Genomic DNA, 20,239 nt, shown 5'->3' on the forward strand with positions numbered 1-20,239 from the left:
GATGAAAAAAACCCGCTTAAAAATATTAAAGGACCCGGAGAACAAGAGGAATGATCCGAATTAGGGGCAGGGAGGGTCATTTTTCTCAATCCAAGGGCTGGAACACGAGGGGAAAAATCACATTAAGTTCCAGCAGCACACAGAGGCAAAGCAAAGCTGCCTCCTGATCCTAAAAATCCCGGGAAATGGTTGGCAGGACCTGGGATTTGGGATTGTGGGGTGAGGCTCTTGTTTGTGTTCCCTGATGGGCATGAAAAGGTGGAATTTTGGGGGTTTTTTCCTGGTTTTCCATGGGAAAGACACCGAGGATGTGCTGCCCCAAAATACGGGGTTTTCCCAAAGAAATTGGATTTAAAACAACTGGAAGCCCCCAGGAATTCCAGGATTGTCCCAGCTGGAGAAGTGAAGCATTCCCATATCCAATGCCTGGTATTTGGGATCATCCCATCCTGACCCTGCCTCCTTTGGGATCATTCCACACTGACCCTGCCTCCTTTGGAATCATCCCATACTCACCCTGGCTCCTTTGGGATCATCCCATACTCACCCTGGCTCCTTTGGGATCATCCCATCTTGACCCTGGCTCCTTTGGGATGATCCACACAGATGGATCATCCAATCCTGACCCTGGCTCCTTTGGGATGATCCATACAGATGGATCATCCAATCCTGACCCTGGCTCCTTTGGGATCATCCCTTATTGTCCCTGATTCCTTTGGGATCATCCCATCCTGACCCTGGCTCCTTTGGGATCATCCCAAACTCACCCTGGCTCCTTTGGGATCATCCATACAGATGGATCATCTCATCCTGACCCTAGTTCCTTTGGGATCATCCCAAACTCACCCTGGCTCCTTTGGGATCTTCCCACACTGCCCCTGGCTCCTTTGGGATCATCCATACAGATGGATCATCCCATCCCAACCCTGCCTCCTTTGGGATCATCCCATCTTGACCCTGGCTCCTTTGGGATCATCCCAAACTCACCCTGGCTCCTTTGGGATCATCCCAAACTCACCCTGGCTCCTTTGGGATCATCCCAAACTCACCCTGGCTCCTTTGGGATCATCCCAAACTCACCCTGGCTCCTTTGGGTCCATCCATTCCCGGGAGTCCCCTGAGGCCGATCTGGGATTTCCCTCTTTTCCCTGGAGGACCCTGGAGAGGGAGAGGAGAGCTCAGTCAGCACCTTCCAGCCATTTATCCCACAGCTCCAGGCGGGATTTTCCCCTTCAATCCCATGGAATGTTCAGCCTGGAAAGGAAACCCAGGTTTGGGGTTTTTTATGGGTTTTTATGGGGTTATTTTTTTTATTTTTAAATTTTTTTTGTTTTTTTGGTTGTCTTATTTTGTTTTGTTTTTTTTTTTTGTTCGTTTCTTTTGGTTTGTCTTTTTTTATGTTTTTTTTTTTTTGGTTTTGGTTTTTTTTTTTGGTTTTTTTTGTGGGTTTTTTTGTTTGGTTTGGGGGTTTTTTGGGGGTTCTTTGCTTGTTTTTTGTTTTTTTTTGTTTGTTTGTTTGTTTGTTTGTTTTTTTGTTTTGGTTTGTTTTTTAGGGGGTTTTGTCTGTTTTTGGTTTTTTTGGGGTTTTGTTTGTTTTGATTTTGGGTTTTTCGGGTTTTGTTTGTTTTGGTTTGGTTTCTTTTTTTTAATTATTTTTTTGTTTTGTTTTGTTTTTGTTTGTTTTGATTTTTTCCTTTGATTTGGTTTCTTTTTGTTTTTTGGGTTTTTTTTTGTTTTGTTTCTTTTGGAGGTTTTTGTTTGTTTGGTTTTGGTTTTTTTTTGTTGTTGTTTTTATTTGTTTGGTCTGTTTTTTTAGGGTTTTTTTGTTTGTTTTTTTTTTGTCTTGGTTTGGTTTTTTTTGGGTTTTTTGTGGCTTTTTTTGTTTTGTTTTGGATGTTTTTATTTGTTTGCTTTTTTGGTTTTTTTTTTTGTTTGTTTGTTTCATTTTGGATGTTTTTATTTGTTTGCTTTTGGTTTTTTTTTGTTTGGGGTTTTTTGTTTGTTTTGTTTTGGGTTTTTAATTTAATTTTTGTGGGTTTTTTTGTTTGTGGTTTGTTTTTTTTTTTTTTGCTTTTAAATTTAAATCAACTTTAATTCTAAAACACTTTAACTCCCATCCCTCTCTCCCTTGAAAAAACCCTTCATTCCTTCACATCTGCTATTTTGGGATGGGTGTTGAATTAATCCCTCCCTTGTTTTGGCATCTCCTCATCACCACACAACCGGGGGCCTCCTGACCCCGCTCGGAAACTCCATTAAATCCTCATTTCCAAGGCTTTTTATTCCCTTTCCGAAGGTTCCCGGCGTGTCCTGAATGTTGAGCCGCTCGTTAAACACGAGCACTCTGAGCCCGGGATAATTAGGGGGGCACTCGAGGTCTTGATAATGGGAAATTATCCCTGGAAATGTCGTGGAGGGGTCTGAAAACAGGGAAAGGAGGGAGGGAAGGAGGAGGAAAAATCTCCCCGGGGAAAGGAAGAGAGGGATGAAGTGAAATCCCATGGGAAGAGGGGATGTGGGAGAGGGATGAAGTGAAATCCCACGGGAAGAGGGGACATGAGAGAGGGATGAAGTGAAATCCCACGGGAAGAGGGGATGTAAGAGAGGGATGAAGCAAGATCCCATGGGAAGAGGGGGTGTGGGAGCTTGGAAGAGGAGGGAAATGTGGATGTGAGAGGTTGGAAGAGGAGGGACATGGGAGCTTGGAAGAAGAGAAGGGAGATGTGGATGTGGGAGCTTGGAAGGGGAGAGAGATGTGGATGTAGGAGGGAGATGTAGGAGCTTGGAAGAGGAGGAGGGAGATGTGGATGTGGGAACTTGGAAGAGGAGGGAGATGTGGGAGCTTGGAAGAGAAGGGAGATGTGGGAGCTTGGAAGAGGAGGAAGATTTGGATGTGGGAGCTTGGAAGAGGAGGAAGATTTGGATGTGGGAGCTTGGAAGAGGAGGAAGATTTGGATGTGGGAGCTTGGAAGAGGAGGGAGATGTGGGAGCTTGGAAGAGAAGGGAGATGTGGATGTGGGAGCTTGGAAGAGGAGGAAGGTGTGGATGTGGGAGCTTGGAAGAGAAAGGAGATGTGGGAGCTTGGAAGAGGAGGGAGATGTGGATGTGGGAGGGAGATGTGGATGTGGGAGCTTGGAAGAGGAGGGAGACGTGGATTTGGGAGCTTGGAAGAGGAGGGAGATGTAGATGTGGGAGCTTGGAGGAGGAGGGAGATGTGGATGCGGAAGAGGAGGAAGGTGTGGATGTGTAAGATGAGGAAGATGTGGATGTGGGAGCTTGGAAGAGGAGGGAGATGTGGATGTGGGAGTTTGGAAGAGGAGGGAGATATGGGAGCTTGGAAGAGGAGGGAGATGTGGATGTAGGAGCTTGGAAGAGGAGGAAGGTGTGGATGTGGGAGCTTGGAAGAGAAAGGAGATGTGGGAGCTTGGAATAGGAGGGAGATGTGGATGTAGGAGGGAGATGTGGATGTGGGAGCTTGGAAAAGGAGGGAGATGTGGATGTGGGAGCTTGGAAGAGGAGGGAGATGTAGATGTGGGGACACATCTGGGGGGGTTTGGTCCCAGCCCATCTCACCTGTGGCCCTGGTTCTCCCTGTGGTCCTCGAGGTCCGTCTGCTCCGGCCATTCCAGCCTTCCCAGGCCATCCCATCCGGCCCTTGAAGCCTCCCAATCCAGGAACTCCCTTGGCTCCCTGGGAATCACCAACAGAGGTGAGTTTAGAGATGTTCCAGTCAAACATCATCCAACTGCTCCCATGGCTTTGGGAATAGTGGGATACCATTCCCATTCCGCTTTGGTGGAGGAGGAGGAGGCCGCTTTGGGATCATCCCCAACAATTCCTAATTCCCAGCTCTCCCAGCACGTTTAAACAGAGTCCTTTAGCCTGGAACCTCGGGAAAAACGAGGAAAAATCCCGACTCATCTGCACCCTCGGGATTCATCCCGAGCGAGGGAAACGCTCCCGGGAAACGCAGCAGAAGGAAAAACCCAATCCCCAACCACCAGCAAGGATGGAAAACAGGGATCTGTGGGAAGGAGGACTGGAGAGACAGGGAATGACATCCCAAATCCCACTGGGATGCAGGAAGGGCCCGAGGGGCTGGAAAGTGCCAAAAAAACACCGGATGGGACCTGCTGGGATCGTTGGATGTTTTCCTTTCTCCATTTTTTTTAAAGGAGTTACTGTTTTAACTGAAATCCCGTTTTTTTTCCCCCTCCCCCTTCCATGGAAAAGCCCCCAACTTTTTTTTTTTTTTGGTCACGTTCTTTCCGATTTAAAGAATTTTAAATATAGGAATTTTACATTTCAAATCCAGAGAAGGGAGATTGACAGGGAGGGATCCAGGTGGGAATTCCCTCAGGGAAGCCTGGAGACTTTTTCCACTTCCACATTTTTTTCCACCCCGGAGCATCCCAGGAACCCTTTAACCCCAGGAATGGTGGCGGATAAACTCTGCAAACCCCAAAATTGGGGCCTTGGGGTTTTTTTTCCTAAAAAAACCAGGACCCCCCTGGAATTTTGTACATCGGGAAAGGGCGGATTTAAGGAGATTTCCCTCTCCTGCTTTTTCCAGCTGAATTCCCAGCCTTTGCTGCTCCAGACAGTTGCCCTTTGCCCTCTGGAAATGGGATGGAACCAACCTGATGGATGTGGGATTTGTTCTTCCCTGAAGAAGGCCGGGAAGTACCAACCTTTTCTCCTTTCTCCCCCGGAATTCCCGAGGCTCCGGCGTTTCCCGCCGCTCCCCGTTCCCCCTGGAAGGAGCCAAGAGAAAAAAATCATGGCTGATGTGGCCCTGGCAAGGCTGGAATTTCCTGGATGAACACGGAATTTCCTTGTCTTCGGGTCATGGAGTTATTTGGTGAGGAGAGGGAAAAATTCCATGAAAAATTCCCGTTCCTTGACAATTCCAGCAGGGCTGGGGGGTGGATGAAGCCGGTTGAGAAGCATTCCCTGGTTGAATCCCAGTTTTCTGGGGTCAACCTGGGGGATGGGAATGGGAAACCTGACTCGTGGAGGTGAGGAAAATCCCCCATCCCAGTGTCCAAACATTTCCAACTTGGATCCACGTCGGTTTACGGGAACGGATTCCCAATAATCCCAATTTGAAAGGAATAAACACTTGGCAGAGGTGGATTTGCAGCAAAACTTTTGGGAAAACCTTATTTTTGGAACTGGGGGAGTTTTAAGGTCCTTTCCCACCCAAATCCACCCTTTGATCCCATAATTCCAAATGCTCGCCTTTGCTCCGTGCCATCCGTCCGATCCCGGTGTTCCCGGTTTTCCAGGACTTCCCCTTTCTCCCTGTGGGTGGAAAAGAAGCGGATGGGCCGTGAGGACAAATAGAAGCCCCGAAAAACTGGGAAAACTGGCTCTGGAAAAAGCAAGGAAAAGGACAATTAAAGGGGGAAAATCAAAGTGCAGGTAAAGTCTTAATTAAGGCTGTAAATTTTAGATCTAAATTTAACTAAGGTCTAATTTCACTAATTAGACTCCTGGAATTAATTAAGACTAATTTAACTCGGCTCATTTGAAATCACCACGGATTTTAGGTCGTCTCCCATCTCCGGGCTCAGCTCCGGGAAAGTGCGTGGGGAAAATTCCAAGGGAAATACCAATAAAATAATATTAATGGGGGGAAAAAAAAGTGGGAAATATTAATTAAAAAGATGAATAAAATATTAATACATTAATTTTAATGCCCTTTTAATTTTAACGCCCTTCCTGCCTCCAGTTCTGCCGTTAAAAATATGAATATTAATATATTAATTTTAATGCCCTTTTAATTTTAATGCCCTTCCTGCCTCCAGTGGGATTTGGGATCTCAAAGGAGTTGTTGTTGCTTTGACTGATTTTTTTGGGGAAAATATCATTCCCAACGTCTCTCCTGTCCTCCTCCTTCCCACAGATCCCTGTTTTCCATCCTTGCTGGAGGTTGGGGGTTGGGTTTTTCCTTCTGCTGCATTTCCTGGGAGCGTTCCCTTGTTCAGGATAAATCCCGAGGGTGCAGATGAATCGGGATTTTTCCTCATTTTTCCCGAGGTTCCAGACTAAAAGACTCTTTTTAAACATGCTGGGAGAGCTGGGAATTAGAAATTATCGGGGACCATCCCGGAGAGAAGGACAAGGAAAAGCGGAGAGCGAAGCCAAAGGAAAACATTAATAGCAACAACAGTAATAATTATAATTATAACGCCAATAAAGCCACATCCCACGGGCTCAGTCCCCAACAGCTCCCTGATTTCTCATCCAAGATTTTAAAACCTTCCATAAAAAGCTCATTAAGGGTCGTTATCTTGTTGTTTACAGAACAAGGACTAATGAGGAACTAGGACTGAGCCCAGGCTGTTGCTAAGCCACGGATCAGGAGGGGATTTAGGCCAGGCCTGGGTTAGTTTTTGCCCCAGATTAGCCAGAAGTTTCCCCGGAATCCTTAAAATTTCTACATCCCTGTCTCCCTGTTCCTCGTGGGCTTCCCGGAGGGATTTGTCCCACCGGAGCTGGGTGGGTTCTTCCTGCTGGGAAATGGGAATTAGGGATTATCCCACCTTGGTGCCTTTGGCTCCGGGAGCGCCGGCGAGGCCTGGAAGTCCTGGGAATCCCTGAGGACAAAGGAAGATCCCAGGGGGTTGGTGTTAAATCAAGGAATTCTGAGATGTTCGATGGGAACCAGTCCCAAGAAAGCTTTGGAATGTCTCCAAGGATGGAGATTCCACGGGATGCTCCCCTCATCTCCTCCTACCTTTGCTCCTTTCTGCCCGGCGTCACCGGTGGTCCCGGGATCGCCTTTCCATCCCTACATGGGAAAAAAAACCAGGATAAACATTCCATGGTAAAGGATTCAACCCCAGGGATAACCCGGGAGGAATTTTGCATTTTTTTGCACTTTCTAACGCCAAAAGCTCCTGGAAAATTGGGAGCTCGTGGTCAATTTGTTGCTGGAATGGGATTGGGAATGACCTGGGAGAAGGTCAGGGTTGTAGGGAAGCGGGACAGGATGGGAAAAGTTTGGAAAAACCAAACGGGAAAACCTCCAGGAATTCGGTTTGTCTCCAGAAAATTCCCAGGAAGCGTCACCCTGAAGACGCATTTTTTTTTTGTTTTGCCTTTTTTTTGATTTTTTTTTTTTTTAAATTTTTTGGGGTTTTTTGGGGGGTTTCTTTTGGTTGTTTTGTTTTGTTTTTTTTTGTTTGTTTGTTTTGTTTTTTTTTTTTTATTTTTGTTTTGTTTTGTTTTTTTTCTTTTTGTTTTTTTTTGTGATTTTTTGGGCTTCTTTTTTTTTTCTTTTTTTTTCTTTTTGTTTTGTTTTTTTTTGGGGGGGGGATTTTTTTGTTGTTTTGGTTTGGGGTTTTTTTGTTTGTCTTGGTTTGGGGTTTTTTTTTTTAGTAATTATGGGTCAAAGCCTCCCATCCACGAACAGGAAATTATTTGGGATCGAGGGAGGCAAGAAACAAGCGGCTCATTCCCGGGAAAACGAGATCCATGAGGGCTTTATAGGGAATGATTCCTTCCTTCCCTGCCACCAGGGCAGCTCAACGTTGAACAGGGAAGGAATTTGAAATTTGGGCCTTGGCAAGAAAGCAAGGAAAACTCAGGCTGGAAAAGATGGGATAACTTGGAAATCTGGAGACACGGAAAGAGCATCTGCCGGGAGTCGGAGAAGGATCCTCCTAAAAATCAGGCCAAGAAGGGCATTGGAGGCTTCTCCAAGAGGTTAAGGAGTGATTTCTCTTTGGGAAAAACTCACCTGAGTCCAGGAATGAGGTGTGGGAATGAGGGATAGGGTATGGGAAGAGAAAGGAATATGGGCATGGAATCTCTTCCCACAGAACGATCCAAGGCCTTTCCCTACCCCTTCCCTCTTTTAGGATCCTCCCAAAAATCAGACCAAGAAGGGAATTAGAGGCTTCTCCGGGAGGTTAAGGAGTGATTTCTCTTTGGGAAAAACTCACCTGAGTCCAGGAATGAGGTGTGGGAATGAGGGATAGGGTATGGGAAGAGAAAGGAATATGGGCATGGAATCTCTTCCCACAGAACGATCCAAGGCCTTTCCCTGTCCCTTCCCCCTTTTAGGATCCTCCTAAAAATCAGGCCAAGAAGGGCATTGGAAGCTTCTCCGGGAGGTTAAGGAGTGATTTCTCTTTGGGAAAGACTCACCTGAGTCCAGGAATGAGGAATAGGGCATGGGAAGAGAAAGGAATATGGGCATGGAATCTCTTCCCACAGAACGATCCAAGGCCTTTTCCTGCCCCTTCCCCCTTTTAGGATCCTCCTAAAAATTGGGCCAAGAAGGGCATTGGAAGTTTCTCTGGGAGGTTAAGGAGTGATTTCTCTTTGGGAAAGACTCACCTGAGTCCAGGAATGAGGTGTGGGAATGAGGAATAGGGTGTGGGAATGAGGAATAGGGTGTGGGAAGAGAAAGGAATATGGGCATGGAATCTCTTCCCACAAAACGATCCATGACTTTTCCCGCCACTCACCGGCGTCCCCTTCTGCCCCTTCCCCCTTTTGGGATCCTCCTAAAAATCAGGCCAAGAAGGGCATTGGAGGCTTCTCCGAGAGGTTAAGGAGTGGCTTCTCATTGGGAAAGACTCACCTGAGTCCAGGAATGAGGTGTGGGAATGAGGAATAGGGCGTGGGAAGAGAAAGGAATATGGGCATGGAATGTCTTCCCACAGAACGATCCAAGGTCTTTCCCTGCCCCTTCCCCCTTTTGGGATCCTCCCAAAAATCAGGCCAAGAAGGGCATTGGAGGTTTCTCCAAGAGGTTAAGGAGTGATTTCTCTTTGGGAAACACTCACCTGAGTCCAGGAATGAAGTGTGGGAATGAGGAATAGGGTGTGGAAAGAGAAAGGAATATGGGTATGGAATCTCTTCCCACAGAACGATCCATGACTTTTCCCGCCACTCACCGGCTTCCCCTTCTGCCCCTGGAATCCTCTGTCCCCTTTGGATCCCTTGTTCCCATTCTTCCCATCGAGACCCGCTGCCCCCTGCAAAAAAAAGTGGGAAAAACCCCAGGGATTTTAGTGGTTGGGAACAATCATCAGGGTGGAAATTCGACGATGAGATCCCAGGAGTCCAGAATTTCGCTCCCTGAGGCCCGAGGGTGGGATTGAGCACAAATTCCTGGCAAATAAAACCTGGGAGTTGGTTATAACCAGATTATATTTTTAATATAACCAGATTATATTTCTAATAGGACCAGATTATATATCTAATAGAACCATATTGTATTTCTAATAGAATCAGATTATATATCTAATAGAACCAGATTATATATCTAATAGAACCAGATTATATTTCTAATAATAACCATATTATATTTCTAATAGAACCAGATTATATTTCTAGTAGAACCAGATTATATTCCTAATATAACCATATTATAGTTCTAATAAAACCATCTTATATTTCTAATAGAACCAGTTATACTTCTAATAAAACCATCTTATATTTCTAGTAGAACCAGATTATATTTCTAACAGTACCATATTATATTTCTAATAAAACCATACTATATTTCTGATAGAACCCTATTATATATCAAATAGAACCATAATATATTTCTAATATAACCCTATTATATATCTAATAGAACCAGGTTATATTTCTAATAAAACCAGATTATATTTCTAATATAACCATATTATATTTCTAACAGAACCATATTATACTTCTAATAGAACCATATTGTATTTCTAATAGAACCAGATTATATTTCTAATAGAACCATATTATATTTCTGATAGGACCATATTATATTTCTAGTAGAACCATATTATATCTCTAATAGAACCACATTATATCTCTAATAGAACCAGATTATATTTCTAATAAAACCAGATTATATATCTAATAGAACCACATTTCTAATAGAACCATATTTCTAATAGAATCATATTATATTTCTAATAGAACCATATTATATTTCTAACATAACCATCTTATATTTCTAATAGAACCATATTATATTTCTAACATAACCATCTTATATTTCTAATAGAACCATATTATATTTCTAATTCCAGCTCAAGGAAACAGAGGGAAGTGGCAGCTGAAGAGTCGCCCCGGGCCAAGAAAATTCCGGTGCCGACGGCTGTGCTTGGAAAAGGGAACAAGGATATTCTTAAATCACACTTGGAGTGATTTAAGGGGATCAAACCCAATCCTGGGCTCTGCATTTGCAGCTTCACACCTTTTTTTTTTTGCCCCACTTTGGAGCTTCTGGAGCTCAGAGGGGACCCAGAGCCACGTCCTGCCCCGGGACTTTTCCCCCTTTAATTTGGGGTCAAATTAAAACCACAAGAAATTCAAGATATAGAGATTTTTTTTGCAAGGTCTGGCCGATTTTCCTGGCATTATTTTACCCCCTGGATGTGAGAAAATGGGATTTATCCCCACTGGAAGCACTGAGTGCCCAGAGGAGAAGGAATCTGGCTGCTTAAAGCGGATCAGAGGGACGAGTGACATTCTCTCCCCGGCACTAATTTGCCGTCGGACGTGGAGAGGAAACACATTTATTACAAGAAAATATATTTAAACCCTCCCTTCCAGCAGAGATGAACAGTTCAAACCGTTCCTGGGGACAAAAAAAAAACCAGCCCAGGGTCCCTCACAGGCCGAATTTTCAATCCCGGACGGAAAAAATTCAACATGTTTTATGTTTTTCCCAGGAAAAAGCGGATTTTTGGGAGCCAAACCGGGGCTCGTTTGGATCAGGGGAAAAAAATCCACCTGGCCCCTCAGGCAACAAATGTTGTCTCCTGGGAATTATTCCCTGGTTGTCGACACGATCCTGGGAATTATTCCCCGGTTGTTGACACGGTTGACGGGGGAAGTTCCAGCTGGGGCCGTAAAAAAGGGGCCATAAAATTCGGGGATAATGGGAATATTCCGTAAAAGGGGCCATAAAATTCAGGGATAACGGGAATATTCTGTGTTTGCTGGGATACAGTGCTCGTTTGGAGGGTAATAAACCAGTTGGTGGGGTGGTTAAAACCCAACCAGGCCCGGAGTTTCCTCGGAATCTCACAAGTGCCCGGAGTTTTCCGAGATATCCCGGCAGGGACCATCTGGCCAAGGGATTTTCCCAAGGGGATGGGTTAAAAGAAAAGCTCCTCCGGAGGCTGATCCTGAAAGATCCTGACAAAAATTCGAGGGTTTTAAGGTTTTCTGGGATGAGTTTCCCTCGTTTTCCTGGTTTTTTGCCCCCCCTACTCTCATCCCCCTGCCTGGGGCTGGGTGAAGCTGCTCCAGCAGCACTTGAATGACCAAAAGATCCTTTTCCAACCAGTCAAATTCCCTTTAAAGTGCTTTTTTTTCCCAGCTTTTTTTACCTGGAAGGAGTCAGAGTGGAAATCTGAGGGGAGAAATTGCCATTCCCTTTCAGCTCCTTCCCCTTTGCAAAGGGCTCAACATTTTTCCTTTTCCTTCTCTCTCTTTTTTTTTAAATTATTATTTTTAATTATTATTTTTATTTTTAATTATTATTTCTATTATTATTTTTATTATTATTATTTTTATTTTTAATTCTTATTATTTTTTATTTTTAATTCTTATTTTTATTTTTAATTCTTATTTTTATATTTAATTCTTATTTTTAATTACAATTTTTAATTTTTAATGATTACTTTTAATTTTTATTTTTAATTCTTATTTTTATTTTTATTATTCTTTTTATTTTAATTATTATATCTACTTTTTAATTATTATTTTTATTTTTAATTCTTATTTTCATTTTTAATTATTATTTTTATTTTTAATTATTATTTTTACTTTTTAATTACTATTTTTCTTTTTAATTATGATTTTTATTTTTAATCATTATTTTTACTTTTTAATTCTTATTTTTACTTTTTAATTCTTATTTTCATTTTTTAATTCTTATTTTCAGTTTTTAATTCTTATTTTTATTTTTAATTATTATTTTTCTTTTTAATTTTTATTTTTACTTCTTAAATTATTTTTACTTTTTTATTATTATTTTAAATTATAATTTTTATTTTTAATTATTATTTTTTAATTTTAATTAATATTTTTATTTTTTCATATAATTTTTCTTTTTTTCTCTTATTTTTATTATTTTTTTCCCCTCCTTTTCCATCCCGAGGGGATTCTCAGTTCTCCTCATTCTGGAAAAAATTCCAGGTGGTTTTAGGAAGAGTTTGAGCTCAACTGAGAGGCCGAAAGTTGGGGAGGTTTTCCAAGGGCAAGGAAAAGTTGGAAAAAGAGAAGAAACAAAAAAATAATAAAAGAATTTAATAACAATAATTAAAAATAAAAATTAAAAATGAAAATAATAATTAAAAAGTAAAAATTATGATGAAATAATAATAATAAGGAAAAAATAAAAATAATAATGAAAAAGAAAAAAATAATGAAAAAGTAAAAATAATAATGAAAAGTAAAAATAACAATGAAAAAAGAAAAATAATAATTAAAAACAAAAATACTAATGAAAAATGAAAATAATAATTAAAAAATAATTAAAAATAAAAATAATAAAGAATAAAAATAATAATGAAAAATAAAAATAATAATAAAAAATTAATTAAGAATAAAAATAATAATTAAAAATAAAAATAATAATGAAAAATAAAAACAACAATAAAAAAGAAAAATAATAATTAAAAACAAAACTAATAATTAAAAAAGAAAATAATTAAATATAAAAATAATAAAGAATAGAAATAATACTGAAAAATAAAAATAATGATTAAAAAGTAAAAATAATAATGAAAAAATAAAAATAATAATGAAAAATAAAAATAATAATAAAGAATAGAAATAATAATTAAAAATAAAAATAATAATTAAAAAGTAAAAATAATAATGAAAAAATAAAAATAATTAAAAATGAAAATAATAAAGAATAAAAATAATAGTTAAAAATAAAAATAATGATTAAATAGTAAAAATAATAAATAAAAACGGAAAATAATAATAAAAAAATAATAATAATAATTAAAAATGAAAATAATAAAAATAAAAATAATAATTAAAAATAAAAATAATAATTAAAAAGTAAAATAATGGTTAAAAAGTAAAAATAATAATGAAAAATAAAAATAATTAAAAATAAAAATAATAATTAAGAATAAAAATAATAATTAAAAATAAAAATAATTATTAAATAGTAAAGATAATAAATAAAAACTGAAAAGAATAATTAAAAAAAAAATAATAATTAAAAATAGAAATAATAATTAAAAATAAAAATAATAATTTAAAGTAAAAATAATAATTAAAAACTAAAACTAATAATTAAAAATAAACATAATAATTAAAAATAGACATAATAATTAAAAAGTAAAAATAATAATTAAAAATAATAATTAAAAAATAATAACTAAATAATAAAAATAATAATTAAGAAAAAGAGAAAGAGAAGGCAGAGGAAAAATGTCGAGCCCTTTGCAAAGGGGAAGGAGCCGAATGGAAATGGAAATTTCTCCTCTCAATTTTCCATTCTGGCTCCTTCCAGGCCAATAAAAGCCGGGAAAAGCAGTTTCCAGGGAATTTGACCGGTTGGAAAAGGATCTTTGTGTCCCCAGGGGACACAGGGACTGTCCCTGCTCCGGGGGGAGGGGAGCGGGACAAGCACGGGATGATTTCCAAGGGAAAGATGGGAAAGGAGGGAAAAACTTAAAAATAAAAAAAAAATTAATAATAATAATTTAAAAATAAAAATAATAATTTAAAAGTAAAAATAATAATTATAAATGAAAATAAGAATTAAAAAGTAAAAATAATGATGAAAAAATAAAAATAAGAATTAAAAAGTTAAAAAAAAGAAAAAATAAAAATTAAAAATAAAAATAATAATTAAAAAGTAAAAATTATAATTAAAACTAATAACAATAATTAAAAAGTAAAAATACTAATGAAAAAATAAAAATAAAAATTAAAAATAAAAATAAGAATTAAAGAATGAAAATAAGAATTAAAAAGTAAAAATAAGAATTAAACATAATAATAATAATTAAAAAGTAAAAATACTAATGAAAAAGTAAAAATAAAAAGTAAAAAGTAAAAATACTAATGAAAAAATGAAAATAAAAATTAAAAATAAAAATAATAATTAAAAAGTAAAAATAATAATGAAAAAATGAAAATAAAATTAAAAAGTAAAAATAAGAAATTAAAAGTAAAAATAAGAATTAAAAATAATAAAAATAATTAAAAAGTAAAAATACTAATGAAGAAATAAAAATAAAAATTAAAAATAAAAATAATAATTAAAAAATGAAAATAAGAATTAAAAAGTAAAAATAAGAATTAAAAATAATAATAAGAATTAAAAAGTAAAAATACTAATGAAAAAATAAAAATAAAAATTAAAAAGTAAAAAAAATGAAAAATAAAAATAAAAATGAAAAAGAAAGTAAAAATACTAATGAAAAAATGAAAATAAGAATTAAAAAGTAAAAATAAGAAATAAAAAGTAAAAATTATAATTAAAAATAATAAAAATAATTAAAAAGTAAAAATATTAATGAAGAAATAAAAATAAAAATTTAAAATAATAATTAAAAAGTAAAAATAATAATTAAAAAATGAAAATAAGAATTAAAAAGTAAAAATAATAATGAAAAAATGAAAACAAAAATTAAAAATAAAAATAATAATTAAAAAGCAAAAATAAAAATAAAATTAAAAATAATAATTAAAAAATGAAAATAAGAATTAAAAGTAAAAATAATAATTAAGAAGTAAAAATAGCAAGTAAAAATAAAAATAATAATTTAAAATAAAAATAATAGTTAAAAATAATAATAATTAAAAAGTAAAAATAATAATTAAGAAGTGAAAATAGTAATTAAAAATAAAAATAATAATTTAAAATAAAAATAATAGTTAAAAACAATAATAAGTAAAAAGTAAAAATAGTAAATAAAAAGTAAAAATAATAATTACAAAGTAGAAATAATAATTAAGAAGTAAAAATAGTAATTAAAAATAAAAATAATAATTTAAAATAAAAATAATAATTAAAATAATAATAATTAAAAACTAAAAATAGTAAATAAAAAGTAAAAATAATAATTACAAAGTAAAAATAATAATTACAGAGTAAAAATCATAATTAAAATATAATTATAATTAAATAACAATAATAATAAAAAATAAAAATAATAATTAAAAAATGAAAATAATAATTAAAAATAAAAATAATAATTAAAAAGATAATAATTATAAAATTAAAAAGAATAGTTAAAAAATAATTAAAAAAAAAAGAGAGAGAAAAGGCGGAGGAAAAATGTTGAGCAGTTTAAAAAAGGGGAAGGAGCCGAATGGAAATGGCAATTTCTCCCCTCAGATTTCCACTCTGGCTCCTTCCAGGCCAATAAAAGCTGGGATAAAAAGCAGTTTCCAGGGAATTTGAGTGGTTGGAAAAGGATCTTTTGGTCATTCAAGTGCTGCTGGAGCAGCTTCACCCAACCCCAGGGCCCGGGGCTGAGTCACCGCTCCCGTGACGACACAAAAAACCATCTTGGAGCGGCTCCAGACGCTTCCAGGCCCGAATTCCAGCGGATTTTTGGGCTGGAGCCAGGCACGAGCCTCGGGCTCAGCGGCTCCAGGCGGATGAGGAAACCGGGAATTAGCTGGAAAAGGGTACGTCCCAAAAGGATCCAAGCCAAACATCAAAAGGTGCGGGAATTCCCACCCCTTTTCCCGGAAGTTTCCCACCTCCCGGACTTCCATGCTCCATGTTTGCTGGGATAATGGAAAGGGAGGAGCTGGGAATGTCCACCTTGGAATTCCAGCTGGGTTTTTATCCCTTTCCCTGGGTTTTTAGGTGCAGGAATTCCCAACCCTCTTTCCTGAAGCTTTTCCACCTCCCAGACTTCCACGCTCCATGTTTGATGGGATAATGGAAATGGAGGAGCTGGGAATGTTCACCTTGGAATGTCAGCTGGGTTTTTATCCCTTTCCCTGATTTTTACCCCTTTTCCTGGGTTTTTATCCCTTTCCCTGGATTTTTAGGTGCAGGAATTCCCAATCCCTTTTCCTGGAAGCTTTCCCATCTCCCAGGCTTCCATGATCCATGTTTGATGGGATGATGAAAATGGAAGAGCTTGGAATATCCACCTTGGAATTTCAGCTGGGTTTTTATCCCTTTCCCGTGTTTTTATCCCTTTCCCTGGGTTTTTATCCCTTTCCCTGGGTTTTTAGGTGCAGGAATTCCCAACCCCCTTTCCCGGAAGTTTCCCACCTCCCGGACTTCCATGCTCCGTGTTTGATGGGATAATGGAAAGGGAGAAGTTGGGAATGTCCACCTCGGAATTCCAGCTGGGTTTTTATCCCTTTCCCTGATTTTTACCCCTTTTCCTGGGTTTTTATCCCTTTCCCTGGATTTTTAGGAGCAGCAATTCCCAACCCCTTTTCCTGGAAGGTTTCCCACCTCCCGGGTTTCCATGCTCCATGTTTGATGGGATAATGGAAAGGGAGGAGCTGGGAATGTCCACCTCAGAATTTCAGTTGGATTTTTGTCCCTTTTCAGGGTTTTTATCCCTTTCCCTGGGTTTTTAGGAGCAGCAATTCCCAACCCCTTTTCCTGGAAGCTTTTCCACCTTCCAGACTTCCATGCTCCATGTTGGATGGGATAATGCAAAGGGAGGAGCTGGGAATGTCCACCTCGGAATTTCAGTTGGATTTTTGCCCCTTTCCAGGGTTTTTATCCCTTTCCCTGGATTTTTAGGTGTAGGAATTCCCAACCCACTTTTCCGGAAGCTTTCCCACATCCCGGGCTTCCATGATCCATGTTTGGTGGGATGATGAAAATGGAAGAACTTGGAATATCCACCTTGGAAATTCAGCTGGGTTTTTATCCCTTTCCCTGATTTTTACCCCTTTTCCTGGGTTTTTATCCCTTTCCCTGGATTTTTAGGTGCAGGAATTCCCAATCCCTTTTCCTGGAAGCTTTCCCATCTCCCAGGCTTCCATGATCCATGTTTGATGGGATGATGAAAATGGAAGAGCTTGGAATATCCACCTTGGAATTTCAGCTGGGTTTTTATCCCTTTCCCGTGTTTTTATCCCTTTCCCTGGGTTTTTATCCCTTTCCCTGGGTTTTTAGGTGCAGGAATTCCCAACCCCCTTTCCTGGAAGTTTCCCACCTCCCGGACTTCCAGGCTCCATGTTTGATGGGATAATGGAAAGGGAGAAGCTGGGAATGTCCACCTCGGAATTTCAGCTGGGTTTTTCTCCCTTCCCTGGGATTTTAGGTGCAGGAATTCCCAACCCTCTTTCCCGAAGCTTTTCCACCTCCCGGGCTTCCATGTTCCATGTTTGATGGGATAATGAAAATGGAGGAGCTGGGAATGTCCACCTCAGAATTTCAGCTGGATTTTTGTCCCTTTCCAGGGTTTTTATCCCTTTCCCTGGGTTTTTAGAGTGCGGGAATTCCCAACCCCCTTTCCCGGAAGCTTTCCCAATTCTCCGACTTCCATGCTCCATGTTTGATGGGATAATGGAAAGGGAGGAGCTGGGAATGTCCACCTTGGAATTTCAGCTGGGTTTTTATCCCTTTCCAGGGTTTTTATCTCTTTCCCTGGGTTTTTAGTTGCAGCAATTCCCAACCCCTTTTCCCAGAAATTCTCCCACCTCCTGGGCTTCCATGCTCCATGTTTGCTGGGATAATGGAAAGGGAGAAGTTGGGAATGTCCACCTCAGAATTTCAGCTAGGTTTTTATCCCTTTCCCGGGTTTTTATCCCTTCCCTTCCCAGGAGAAACCACCCATAATCCAATTTTTAAGGATATATAAATTTTTCCTGGGATAAACAACCCATAATCCAATTTCTTAAGGATATATAAATTTTTCCCAGGATCAACAACCCATAATCCAATTTCTTAAGGATATATAAAATTTTCATGGGATAAAAATCCCACAGTCCAGTTTCTTAAGGATATATAAAATTTCTCCGGGGATAAACAACCCATAATCCAGTTTCTTAAAGGATATATAAATTTTCCTGGGATAAACAACCCACAGTCCAATTTCTTAAGGATATATAAAATTTCTCCTGGGATTAAAATCCCATAGTTCAGTTTCTTAAGGATATATAAATTTTTCCTGGGATAAACAACCCATAATCCAATTTCTTAAGGATATATAAAATTTTCCCGGGATAAACAAACCCTCAAAGATATTAAAAATAAGAAACAAATGTATGGATCCTGCGTTCCTTAGTGCAAAATTAGGGAATCGTGGAATGGTTTGGGTTGGAAGGGACCTTAAGGATCATCCACTTCCAACCCCAGGGACACCTCCCACTATCCCAGGTTGCTCCAACACAGCCTTGGACACTTCCAGGGATCCAGGGGCAGCCACAGCTTCTCTGGGAAATCCATTCCAGCCCCTCCCCACCCTCCCAGTCAGGAATTCCTTCCCAATATCCCACCTATTCCTGCCCTCTGGCACTGGGAAGCCATTCCCTGTGTCCTGTCCCTCCATCCCTTGTCCCAAATCCCTCTCCAGCTCTCCTGGAGCAACTTTAGGCCCTGGAATGGACTCCAAGGTCTCCCTGGAGCCTTCCCTTCTCCAGGGGAACATTCCCAGCTCTCCCAGCCTGGCTCCAGAGCAGAGGGAATCCAGAATCATGGAATCCCAGGATTGTCAGGGTGGGAAGGGACCTTAAAAACCTCCAGTTCCAATCCCAACACCTCCCACTATCCCAGGTTGCTCCAACCCGGCCTTGGACACTTCCAGGGACCCAGAGGCAGCCACAGCTTTTTTGGGAATTCCATTCCAGCCCCTTCCCACCCTCCCAGCCAGGAATTCCTTCAACAACCCATTGGATCAAGAGTTGGATCCGATGATCTCTGGGATTTCTTTTCCAACCCGGTTAATTCTGTGATTCTAGGAAAACATTCCCAGAGCTGGTTTTTTTTCCAGCAAAACCTCTTTGACCATGGGATTTTTTTGGGATCCCCGTTCCCTCATCCCACCCCCTCATCCCGAGGGGGGGACAACCAGAGGTCCGATCCCAGCTCCAACCCCAAGAATTCCGAAGGAAAACGTTCCGACTCACGGCAGGGCCCGGCAAACTCGGCTCTCCCGGCTCTCCCTGCAAGGAAAACAGGGAATGGGTTATCCTGGAAAAGAGCTGAGATCCCTCTGGGAATAGGGAGGAGCGCGGGAAGAGGGGACGAGGAGATTTTAGGGAATATTTTTGGGAGATATTTGGAGAGGAGGGGATCTAAAATCAGGGAATATATGGAGATGAGAGGACATAAAATCAGGGAATATGTTGGGATGAGGTGATCTAAAATCAGGGAATATTTGGAGATGAAACAATCTAAAATCAGGCAATATTTTGGGATGAGGTGATCTAAAATCAGGGAATATTTGGAGAGGAGGGGATCTAAAATCAGGGAATATTTTGGAATGAGTAATGGAAAATCTGGGAATATCTGGAGAGGAGAAGATCTAAAATCAGGGAATATTTTGGAATGAGGTGATCTCAAATCAGGGAATTTTGTAGATGATGAAATCTAAAATCAGGGAATATTTGGAGATGAGGGAATCTAAATTCAGGGAATATTTTGGAATGAGGTGATCTAAAATCAGGGAATATTTGGAGATGAGTTATTCTAAAATCAGGGAATATTTGGAGATTATGGAATCTAAAATCAGGGAATATTTGGAGATGAGAGGATCTAAAATCAGGGAATATTTGGAGATGAGGTGATCAAAAATCAGGGAATATTTTGGGATGAGGGGATCTCGAATCAGGGAATATTTGGAGAGGAGGGAATCCAAAATTAGGGAATATTTGTGGATGGGGTGATCTAAAATCAGGGAATATTTTGGGATGAGTTGATCTAAAATCAGGGAATATTTTGGGATGAGAGAATTTAAAATCAGGGAATATTTGGAGATGAGGGGATCTAAAATCTGGGAATATTTTGGGATGAGAAAATACAAAATCAGGGAATATTTGGAGATGAAAATCTAAAATCAGGGAATATTTGGAGATGAGGTGATCTAAAAATCAGGGAATATTTGGAGATGAGGTGATCTAAAAATCAGGGAATATTTGGAGATGAGATAATCTCAAATAATGGAATATTTGGAGATGATGAAATCTATAATTAGGGAATATTTGGAGCTGAGGTGATCTAAAATCATGGAATATTTTGGGATGAGGGGATCTAAAATAATGGAATATTTTTTTGTGATTTACACACCAATTTTGTGTGATTTTAAATATCAGTTCTTGAGTAATTTAC

The 20,239-nt window shown here is 38.7% G+C and overlaps 1 protein-coding gene across 1 annotated transcript in view; it reads right to left on the reverse strand.

The window, feature by feature from the left end:
* The window catches only part of LOC116786776 (collagen alpha-1(VII) chain-like), a 114,896-nt gene that overhangs the window by 9,601 nt on the left and 85,056 nt on the right, over positions 1 to 20,239 (reverse strand). Inside the window, 8 exon segments of the mRNA XM_032687741.1 lie at positions 1,081 to 1,158; positions 3,574 to 3,690; positions 4,692 to 4,754; positions 5,242 to 5,304; positions 6,549 to 6,602; positions 6,743 to 6,796; positions 8,913 to 8,993; positions 19,039 to 19,074. Coding sequence (XP_032543632.1) covers positions 1,081 to 1,158; positions 3,574 to 3,690; positions 4,692 to 4,754; positions 5,242 to 5,304; positions 6,549 to 6,602; positions 6,743 to 6,796; positions 8,913 to 8,993; positions 19,039 to 19,074 — 546 coding nt within the window.

Source organism: Chiroxiphia lanceolata, chromosome 5, assembly GCF_009829145.1.
Source record: "Chiroxiphia lanceolata isolate bChiLan1 chromosome 5, bChiLan1.pri, whole genome shotgun sequence".
In the NCBI taxonomy this organism is placed as follows: Eukaryota; Metazoa; Chordata; class Aves; order Passeriformes; family Pipridae; genus Chiroxiphia; species Chiroxiphia lanceolata.